This window comes from Clarias gariepinus, chromosome 6 (genome assembly GCF_024256425.1).
Source record: "Clarias gariepinus isolate MV-2021 ecotype Netherlands chromosome 6, CGAR_prim_01v2, whole genome shotgun sequence".
Taxonomy (NCBI): domain Eukaryota; kingdom Metazoa; phylum Chordata; class Actinopteri; order Siluriformes; family Clariidae; genus Clarias; species Clarias gariepinus.
Genome location: NC_071105.1, coordinates 28,815,397 through 28,826,987, shown reverse-complemented (window position 1 = coordinate 28,826,987; position 11,591 = coordinate 28,815,397). Strand labels below are relative to the sequence as shown.

Genomic DNA, 11,591 nt, shown 5'->3' with positions numbered 1-11,591 from the left:
TTGGGCACTCTTTCTGACAATTTACTTTTGTGCTTATATAATTTACCCACTAATATGAAAAGATTTAATATGAAAATGTGACTCTTCTTGACATTTTTAACAAAAATAAAAAAAAACATCTCATCAGCATAGTGAATAAGGCGGCATGGTGGTGTAGTGGTTGGCACTGTCGCCTTGCACCTCCAGGGTCTGGGTTCGATTCCTGTCTCTGTGTGCAGGGAGTTTGATGTTCTTCCTATGCTTGGTGGGTTTCCTCTGGGTACTCTGGTTTCCTCCCACAGTCCAAAGATATACATGTTAGGCTAATTGGCGTTCCCAAATTGCCCGTGGTGTGTGTGAGCCCTGCGATGGATTGGCACCCTGTCCAGGGTGTACTCCGCTTCGTGCCCTAAGCCTCCTGGGATAGGCTCCAGGTCCCTGCAACCCTGAATACAGGATAAAGCGGTATAGAAGATAAGTGAGCATAGTGAATATTCAACCCGCCCCCCCCCCCCCTCAAAAAAGTAATGCATATACATGAAAAAGTAGATTTTATTTTAAAGCACAGTATATTTCATTATTACCACAGCATTTGTTATACGTTTGTTTGTGATTACACAGAAAATTTTGTCAGATATTCTTGTTTTTAATGCTTTTCTTGCTTATTTTATTTATTTATTTTACCACATAAAGGAGGATAAGGATAAATATTTTATAATAATTTAAATTTTTATAATTGCAAAGTTTTTTATTCATAAATGTAAATTTATACTTCCTTGTATTCAAAAATTGATAAGATAATATATTTAGAAATATATTTCCTCCGGGTTATTAAATAATTATGTTATTAAATAATTTATTTACGAGTTATACTAATTTCAATAGCATACTTTATAATAGTATCAGTCTTTTTATATTTAATTTCCTTAAAGTGAATTTTTCGCGAGTATCCGGAGGTGATTATGTTACCAGGGTAACGCACGGAGGAAGTGACGTCTGCGCTGGTGACGTGGCGGGGTGTTTCTAATGGTGGATTTTTGTCGAGGGAACTTCCCTGAACCGACATGCACAGGGAGCAGGGAGCACACTTTGAAGTACACTGTAGAACGGAGTTCAACCAAAGGCTCGAGAGGTTGTGCTTGTACCACTGAGGTTCTACGGAAAGCGGTAAAGCCCAAAATTGACTACCATTTCTTGAATGGAATTAAGGGAATATTTTACGCACCTTGAAACAAAACCAGTGTTGCATTGTTTATAAACGGTTTAAACAACACACGATCCTTTGGTACTTTTTTTTTTTTTCATTTTATATATTATAAACATTGGATAACTACCAGGGTTTACTGATTGTGTAATGTAATGTAATATAATATAATATAATATAATATAATATAATATAAAAAAAATCTTCCTTTCTGCAGTTTTTCTGTAGTTTGGCCAAAAGAGGGCACTTTTTGAACTTGAAGTCATTGTCACATATAGAATCAGTCTGGAATTACATTAATTACATTAATTATATGAAGAGACAAACAGTGAGGCAGCCTTTATCATCAGAATGTGTTTCCCTTGCTCCAATGATCATATTTAGTGTTATATTTATTTATATACAGTTATGTATATATACAGTTTGACGGGTTAGCATCCTCCTTATTTTAAAAACAGTAAGGAAACAGTATCTGACAGTGATGGTCCATGCCAACCGATTATTTGTTGTTGTTTTTTATTTGCTATAATACACAAAGCTTACCTATTGTTTGGAAACAAGTCAGCAATACCTATGGGGAGATTTTTCCTGATATTTTTCCTACATGTTTTTAATAAAGTGCAGTAAAATTGTATGTGCCATAATAGAAACCTGTTGGATACAGTCTTTCCAACAGTTTGTTTAAACTTGGCATCAGACCTCTTTTTTGGCCAAAAAGAGAGAAAGACTTTCTTTTGGAAAAAATGGTTGTTTTATTCTACTCTAAAAAAAAGTTCTGGTTTAGCTTCTTCCACTTTTTCAAGTAGATTGGTTACATTACTGCCAACTGTAGGTCTCATAAAAATCATCTTCCTGGGCCTCTTAAAGCCGATCTTTCCAGACCAGCCTTCCTTAACACTTCCAAGAATCCTTCCCTGATCTTGTCTTGACTTGTTCTGTGTCTAAAACTCTTTATCTGCTTTATCCGGTACTTCCACACACTCTTGCTTCTCGACACATTTTCCTTTTAGTACCTCTCAGCACCTAGTTGGAGCTCTGTAGGTTACATCACCACCTATAGATCTCACTCTCTCCATCTTCCCTGTTCTTTAAAGCCAACTTTCCCATTCAGTCTTTCTCAAAAACAATATTAAATGTAAACAATCTTAATTTTTTCCTTCCTAGACCATTCTAAAAAAAAACATAACACTTAATATTGCCTTTTACTCTCCTTAGTTCTAGTTCTTAGAGCTGTGACATCAGGTTGTTTATTTTGCCAGCACATCTGTTCTCTCATGGAACATCCATCGCAAGTGCTAATAAAGAGAAACAGGGTCTCAGGAGGGATTTAAACTTTATTGACAACATGAGGTCAAATGCCAAATCTGTTTGGGGCGGTGGTCGAAATAATATTTAAAATAATTACTACTGGAACCTTTTTTAAGCCTTTCTCCGTACAGCGTGATTTGGCGAATGGGAATCCCTTCCCCCTCTCGGGGCGGCTGGAGTGAGTGTGCCTCCTCTTCCTCCTCGCCTCTTACGACGTCACTGCAGTCTCGCATCGCGTCGGGTAAAACGGTTTCCCCACTCGCTACCTCTTTAGTCGCCTTTTGTAACGGAATAATCGGTACAGAATCCTGTTACTGTTAAACCGAAACGAGTACTTTAAGTCGGTGTCTGTTCTTTGAAAATTGATCAAGACACTGTTTTCTTTAAGCTGAATTCCTTCGCCATTCCTTTGGGATGTAACCTATATGTTAGAGTATTTTATTTCAAACATCTTTAAATCTAATTATAAAATGAGTTTTATTTCATTTTAAGTTGTTGTTAGCTGCCCAGACTGCACGCGTGTTTGTTTTCCTCATTAACTTTCCTAAACTGATGTTCTCACTCTGAAGGAGCTAGCAGTGTTTTTGGCTAGCTCTGTGATGAATGGTAGGTTTAAAAAAATGCAGTTTAAGCTCAACATCAGCAAGCAGCTAACAGTAGGAAACAAAGAAAGTTATATTTTTGTTCAATCGGGTTTAATTTAGTTCTAAACTAACCGTGTTGCTGTGCATGTTTAATATCTACACATAATACGGCATCGTTTCCCGCGCCTGACAACGCTGGGTTAGAGTAACACAACCAGCCTATTAATTCAGCGACATAACGTGAAGCTAATCCTGCGTCGGGTGTACACTGTTTTTTCCCCCCCGTGTTTGTTTACGTTACAGAAGTGAATATTGCTAATCTCCTCCTCCGTGCTAACAGATTTGCGCGGCGCGGGTTTGTTTGTTTCCCTGGATACCACAGGACGTGCTGATTTAGCGCCGTCATTCACTGACACGCACGTACTGACCATTTCTGAAGCCACATCATGACAAGACGAGCGAGAGACCCCCACAATATGGTGAACAGCTCCTGGTGAGGGAAACAAGCTTCATTTTGGGTAAAAAAAAATAATGTAGCAGTTACTATAGTGACTCGATGCGTTTTGCAGCTGTATCTGTTCCACTCTAGATTAGTAGGTATGTATGTATGTGTAAATGTATAAACACAATGTTTCAAAAAGCCTTTCCTTTTTCTCTGCAGCCATTTTCCAGGATGGTCTCCTGCATGTTTTCGTCGGAACCCCACAGAGCTCATGCATGGATCCCATCTTTGATGAACTCCCCTAAGCACCAGCCATTCTCAGGCCACTAGAGCAGACCTGTTGTTTTGGCCATGTCAGGAACCAACCTTCCTGCACCATTTAAGTTTTGTACCCGCCGTGAGAGTGTGGACTGGCGTCGGATTAATGCGATTGATGTGGACCGGGTGTCGGGTGAGCTGGACTTTCAGATGCTCCAGGAGCACATTGCAGGGGTGGCATTCTGCAGCTTAGAAGGTGAACGATGTCTGAACTGCCAGAGCCACGTGGACCCGGCACTGCTCAAGCTGTTCCGTTTAGCCCAACTCACAATCCAATACTTGCTGCACTCACAGGACTGCCTGGCTCTCAGTTTGCAGACTGCTCAGGAGCAACTTCAGATTGAGGCCAAAGAGAAGCAGCATCTCCAGGTGCAGCTGCAGAAGCAGTGTCAGGATGGCAAGCTCTTAAAAGAAGAGCTAAAGCAGCGGAAGAAGATTATTGCCTCTCAGCAAGCCATGATCAGTGCAGGCTTGGCTAATTACCATAAGGTTGGTGCAAATTGGTCCTGGGATGTTTTCTTTAATATGTTAATGATATGATTTCTCACCTCCCCCATTCATAGCTTGGTGTTGCCTTTTGGTATTCTCTTGAGTGTAAAGAAAGCCGAGGGTAAAAAAGGGGGAGGGGACTTGTAGTTGACTTCCCTTTCATACTTTACTGATCTCTGTGATTAAGTTAATATTTTTAATAGAGCTGAACATGTTTTTTAATGGAATATAATGGGCCCATACAAATAAATAAGAACTGTTCCCACAGTTATGATATTGACTTGTGACAGTGAGTGCTCATGACCTCACAAGCCTCAAGAACAGCAACCTATACAAAGGCACTCATTTATATCAGATGTTTGCCATAGCCATTTGTAGTGTGGCCACTTTTGTTCTTAGTCTTGGACTAGTATCCAACTAAATAGGAACTAGAACTGGTTAATGTATGCAAGACTACTATGGAAACATCCTTTACATTTTCTCATCTGCTAATATCTAAATGCAGAGGGATTAATTGAGTGTGATGGCTTTACAGACCTGTGATGTGAACCAGCCACCTCCTCATAGAAACTTTTTCCCCAAATAAGCTCTTGCATGCCAAAGTTAAAAAACAACAACAAGCACAGTGCATGTGTTTGCAAAATAAAAAAATGAAAATAAAAGTGTTGCACTTTTCAATAAATATTTCTGTGCTATTTTATAATGGTTATAGAAATTGGGCAATTAGTTTTTCAGTTCAATTTCATACAGTATGTATAGCGCTTTTAACAGTGGTCGTTGTCGCAAGGCAAAAGTTTTTTCACAAAAATTATGGAAATGTGTATGAACTGTGAGAATTTGTATGAATCAAAATAATCAGATTGTCCCTGATGAGCAAGCCGAGGCGGACGGTGGCAAGGAAAAAATCCCTGAGATGGCAATAGGAAGACCTTGAAAGGAACTAGACTCAACAGGGAACCCATCCCCATTAGGGTGATAACGGATAGCAGGAGTTGTTGTGCAGTCATACTGTGTGTTAGGTAGCTGAAATGCATCCTGAGCTGACAGCATGCCAAAAAATTTACCACAGACCAAGTGCTGACCAAGTCTCCTGCTGAGGTGGCAGACATCTTTAATGTTTCTAAATGTCAAGTGGAAAGGATAAGAAAAAGATTTAAAGAAACTGGTAAAGTTCATGACAGGCCCAGGTCAGGGAAGCCCTTTTTTAACTGCAGCAGAGTTACATAACAACTGGTCACCAGAAACTCCCGTATCTACAAGAACAGTTTGTTAAATTCTCTCATGCAGTGGTCTCAATGGCCAAATTAGTGCTCAGAAACCAGCATTAAACAGAAGACAACTAAAAATCATGTTGCATTTGCCAAGGCCCACAGCTTACAGAAAGGATGGACTGTGGAAAAGTGGCATATGGATTTTTCTAATGAATTATCTATTGAACTGCATCTCAGTTGTCACAAATACTGCAGAAGACCTATTGGAACCCGCATGGACCCAAGATTCACACAGAAAACAGTCAAGTTTGATGGAGGAAAAAAGCATGGTTTGTGGTTACATTCAGTATGGGGAATGTAAGTGGATGGCAACATAAACAGCCTGAGGTATTAAGACATTCTTGCTTCCCATTACATTCCAAACCACATGAGAGGGCAAATTCTTTAGCAGGATGGCGCTACTTCTCATACTTCAGCCTCCACATCAAAGTTCCTGAAAGCAAAGAATGTGTAGGTGCTCCAGGGTTGGCCAGCCCAGTAACAAGACATAAACATTACTGAGTATGTCTGGGGTAAGATGAAGGAGAAGGCAATTGAGGCAACTGTTCTAATTAAATAAAATCTCGCATGATAAGATTTCGTTTTGGTAAAATAAGCGTCATCTAGAGGTCTTTGCCTTTCATATAAGCCACTTCTGATTCCAAATGATCAACTAGAAGTCAAGTTATTATTTGTTGTTCCGACAACTTGGATGGGCGACAATACTTTCGTCAGGGTGTTTATAGTGCTGAGTGCAAGAAGAGATTCCGGCAGGACTAACTATGACTAATTTAAAACAACCAGTCACTTCACTATCAACAAACCTAAGTAATCAATGAGAGTGGAGAAGACAGCATCTAAACATACCAGTTCAATACTCTGTGTCCATGAGTCCCCCAAATCGGCTGATTTACCTAACCAATGCTTGGCCAAAAACAGATTTTTAGCCTAGACTTAAACACAGTGACACCCAATCATTAATTGGAAGGCTATTCTATAACCTTGGGGCTTTGTAGGAAAAAGCTATGTTGCCTGCTGTAGTTTTCATGAACTTTGATTTTCATGAAAATTTTCATACGCAGTACTGACAAATAGTCTGCATCCTATGATAGAAGTAAGCGTAGTGGATTATAAGACACTAGCAGTTTACTCAGGTACTGCAAAACCCTTTAATGCTTTATAGGTCAATAGTAGTATTTTAAAATCAATATGAAATTTCACTGAGAGCCACTGCAGTGTGGATGAGAGGGTTAATGTGCTTATATATTCTGGTTCCAGTGAGGACTCTCACTGCTATATTTTGGTCTAACTGAAGCTTATTTATGCATCTAAATAAACATTCAGAAAGTAAGGATTTACAATAGTCCAACCTAGAGGTGATCAGAGCATGATCTAATTTCTGCATCTGTTTAGTGACAATATATTTTTGGCAATATTTTTGAGATAAAAGAATGCTATCCTGGTAATATGATTTACATGAGCTTTAAAATAGAGATTGAAATCTATAATCAAACCAAGGTATTTTAATGTTGTACTTGATAAAACTGGAAGGCCATTCAGAGGTACAGTGTGGTCAAAAAGCTTACTTCTAGCTGCATATGGTCCTAGTACCAGAACTTCTGTCTTGTCAGGATTAAGGAGAATTTAAGAGAAGTTAATTAACATTCAGGCTCTTATATCATTCACACATTGCTCAACTTTATTAAGCTGGCTTTTTCTACCTGGTTTTTCTGAGACATATAACTGTGTGTTATCGGCATAACATTGAAAACTAATACCATGCTTACAGATTACGTTGCACAAAGGAAGCATGTAAAGAGAAAAAAGCAGTGGGCCTAAAACCGAACCCTGTGAAACACCAAACAGGCAGAACAGTCACCATTTAAATCTACAAACTGATAACAATCAGTCAAATAGGATATAAGCCAGGAGAGGGCTGTTCCGTTAATTCCTACCACCTTTTCTAATCTGTGAAGGAGAATACTTTGATTAATGGTGTCAAAAGCTGCACTGAGGTCAAATAACACAAGCATAGTGACGCAAACCTGATCAGAGGCCTGTAGGGAGTCATTTAGGACTTTAACATGTGCTTTGTCTGTGCTGTGATGTGATTAGGCTTAAATCCTGACTGATACTGTATGCTGATTTCATATTTGCTATTCCCGTGTAGATATAAACATAGCTTTATGAGCATCTTTTTTAGAATCTTAGAGATAAATGGAGGTTTGATATCGTCATGTAGTTGGACAGCTGACGCGTCAACGTCAAGTTTCTTAATTTGTATTTCAATAACTGCTAATTTAAAAGATTTTGCAACGTTACTCTAATATCCTGTTTAGGTGACACTAATTCTAAGTATTATCTCTACTTAGAGATAATAGAGTTAGAGTTGCCTGTTTAACAACATTGCCCATAATTAATTATTTATAACGATTTTCACTATTTTTTTATTCTCTTGATTTCCAGTGCCAACATTGTGAAAAAGCCTTCATGAACATCTCATTCTTGCAAAGTCACATGAAACGTAGGCATCCTTTGGAGCATGACATAAGTGAGTTTCTGTAGCTTATTACTTATTTTACACCATGTTCTAAGGGTGGTCAATATGGAATCACTTTTTCCACTAAAATAAGATTTTTTTTTAGGTTTTGAAATAGATGAGTGTTTTATTTTTAAATGTCTTCTGTCTTTCTCAGTTTTATAAGATTTCTTCTTACAAGTTTATTCTTCTTACAAGCATTCTCTCTTGTTAATTGACATCAGTCTTAGACTTATTGAATGCCCATATATTAAGAGATTCATGTGCCCAGAGTAAAATTCTCACTTAAAATGAATAGTGTCTTTCTAATAGTGTGTTTCTATGTCATAGAACGGGGTACTGATAATCAGAAGGATCTTCAGACAATAAAGTTACAGGAAGAAATTATCAGGCTGCAGGATCAATTAACCCTGGCTAAATCTGAAATGGAGACACAGCAAAAAGATTACAACATCAAACAGGTTGGATTATACCTATTTTAAACATTATTAAAGTTTTAATTTAATTCCTTATGCTAAACACTCAATATATTTTTTTAAACATTCTTATATATATATATATATATATATATATATATATATATATATATATTAGTGCTGTCAATCGTTTAAAAAAAATTAACTAATTAATTGCACATTTTTTTTTGCAATTAATCGCGATTAATCACAATTAAAAGACTGAAACTTTTTGGATATGTAAATGTAAATAATTTATGTAAACTCAAGACAATGAAACTATTTAAATTCAAATATGATTGTTTATTGGAATTTTTGTTTAACCTGTAACACAGATTTTCTCATGTAAACAACATACCTGCAATAAACCATCGATATCCTCCAAATTAACTGTTGGCTTGAAAGCCATATTTATTACAGAAATAAAAACACAGGTATGTGCCATTTGTGTCATTTGAATTTCAAAACAATCAATGCAATTTACATTGGCGAGGCCCTGTAGAGATTGTTTTGGCGGGGTGTTTTGCTTTTAAGTGATATGTCAAAGACGAATTACTTCTGTGGTATTTAAATTCGGCTTTGCAATATGTACAGATTACTTTTGTTTTATCCACAGAACCATCCGGCAGAGTTTTATATTGAAACTTTTCGTCTAAAAGTCCTTCCTTGGTCTTATCCATACTTCTTTGCACGTTGAACACACGTCGGCCACAACAGGAAATAAAAAAAACTGCAACCGCGTTAATTGCGTTAAATTTTTTTAATGCGTTAAATATTTCAAATTAATCGCATGCGTTAACACGCTAATTTTGACAGCACTAATCGTGAACCTATGCTTTAACAGAAACTAGCTGATATATTGGTCGACATACGATCGTACCGTTACACCCCTAATGTTATGTAGCTAAAGCAGTCTGCCTGATTATTGTGAGCTAAATGTCACAATAAATGTGTTTCTGGGTCTCATTACATGGTGTATTTTTATAATAACCTGTACTGTGTTAAGAGACGCATCATTTACATTGGTGATTGCCCTTCAACAATTGGTTAAATGTTATGTAAACAATGTTAATTCCTTATATCAGGAGAAGGATCTAACTCAGAAACAGGTGGACTTTATGAAACAGCTGGAAATCTGGAAGGAAAATGAGCGTGTACAGATGAAGAGCAAAATAGATGATGTAAAGCAGGCCTGTCGGAGAGAGATCGACTCCATACACCAGAAAAATAGAAACCTAGAGGAAGTAAGTTATTATATTTAATAAAGTTCTTGAATTTAGTCATGTTTGACCTAAAATATTGCATATTTTTTCACATTTGTAGTGAAGAAATACGCACATATACAGTAAATGGGTAAAATGGAGTAAAATATATGTTATCATTTTCAGTTTGTCATCTCACTATGACACTGATATGTGCTTGTTGAACATTTGATTACAAAGTCCTATAATATTCTAGGAAGGCATTTCATTTGACTTTCACTTCAGTTTTGTCTTGGATTTGTGCTAATCTCACCTGCCACTGATTAGTGAGGTTGGGCAATCATAACTGGTGACAAGGTGCGACAAGGTTTGGTGTGCAGTTGATGTTCCAGTTTCTCAGGCATGTTAATTTGGAAGGAGGACAGGATTCCATTCAATAGCGCCAACCTTGCCAAACCATGTCATGCTTTATTTTGTCTTCATAGTGTATAGTGTGCTTTTGAATCTTGCATTATATGTAACATCTAATAAAACTATATGTATATGGATAATATCTAAGTATAATACAAAATAGAATTACTGGTGTCTGCCATTGATTAGTTTAAATTTAAACTAATTTTAAATTTAAAGTTAGGTTTGAGTGAATCTGTGTCCATTTTAAGAAATGATGCCAATGATGTAAATGGTTGTATAAAATAATTTTACCAAAAATTTCCTAGTAATATAGGAGGGATCTTCTTTTAAGACAACTTAGCATAAGTTAAACTATTAAATTAAATATTAACATTGTTTTCACATCATTTAATATTACTGTTATGTACTAATATTATGTACTATTCAATTATGTTAAACAATGTTAATATTTAATTTCTATTTGTCCTTTAGCAACTGTTGAGGTTACAACAAAGCAGTAAGATGCAGGAGAGCATGCAGCTGGAGCAGGGACAGGCATGTTCTGTCCAGAACAGTGAAGACAAACACAAGGAGGAGGTTGCACAACTTCGACAGAAGCTCCACAATCAGGTCAGTTAGTAGATTTAGAGTTCAAATGGTTCTTACGTGATCAAACAATGTGTAGCTCTTAATTTAAATTTCCATTTATTCAATTCAATTCAATTCAATTTTATTTGTATAGCGCTTTTAGCAATTTTCATTGCCGCAAAGCAGCTTTACACAGTCAAAAGAATTATTTAAGTTTGTATGAAATGTGAATTTGTATGAATCAAAATGGTCAGTTTGTCCCTGGTGAGCAAGCCGAGGGCGACAGTGGCAAGGAAAAACTCCCTGAGATGGTAATAGGAAGAAACCTTGAGAGGAACCAGACTCAACAGGGAACCCATCCTCATTTGGGTGAAACAGAAAGCAGTAAATGATCTGCATTTATACAGTGTGTAGGGTGGGAGGCAGTTCAGCTATAATAGCTGATGTTAATTGATGTTAATATGGAGTCCAGGTAGTTATTGAAGACCCAGGTAGACTTGTAAGAAGTTCCAGTTATGAACTATCGAACTGTCAAGTCCCCAGAGAAACAGTTGCCAACACCAGTCAAGGCCAGAACCATTTTCTAGGTAGAGAGAATCATTCCCAGACACCAGACGCATCCCAGAGAGACACACGGGGCATCCATGTGACGAGATCTTCAGCCAGAAGCGGGGCACCAGGATGGGTCAGACAGGTCCGGAGGGCAGAGGGAGTCTGGATCACTGGCAGCTCAGGGAACGACATGTGTAGCTCGACAGAGAGAGAGAGAAAGAGTGAAAGGGGGAGACAGGAGGAGAGAGGAAAAAGAAAGAGGGGGGGAAAGAGAAGAAGAGGAGAGAT

At 37.5% G+C, this 11,591-nt stretch overlaps 1 protein-coding gene across 8 annotated transcripts in view; it reads left to right on the top strand.

Annotated features, from left to right (window-relative positions):
- The first annotated feature begins 950 nt into the window (after window positions 1–950).
- dzip1 (DAZ interacting zinc finger protein 1) overlaps window positions 951–11,591 on the top strand; it is a 29,388-nt gene continuing 18,747 nt past the window's right edge. For 3 of the 8 annotated variants that reach the window (XM_053498701.1, XM_053498703.1, XM_053498700.1), the window contains exons 1-5: window positions 3,854–4,324; window positions 8,041–8,125; window positions 8,444–8,574; window positions 9,654–9,812; window positions 10,656–10,793. In XM_053498701.1, the coding sequence (XP_053354676.1) occupies window positions 3,869–4,324; window positions 8,041–8,125; window positions 8,444–8,574; window positions 9,654–9,812; window positions 10,656–10,793 (969 nt within the window). In that variant the 5' untranslated portion in view covers window positions 3,854–3,868. Of the gene's footprint in view, window positions 1,147–2,380; window positions 3,098–3,415; window positions 3,594–3,736; window positions 4,325–8,040; window positions 8,126–8,443; window positions 8,575–9,653; window positions 9,813–10,655; window positions 10,794–11,591 lie in introns of those variants that run through there. The other 5 variants (XM_053498705.1, XM_053498706.1, XM_053498708.1 and 2 more) reach the window with 5 other exon arrangements.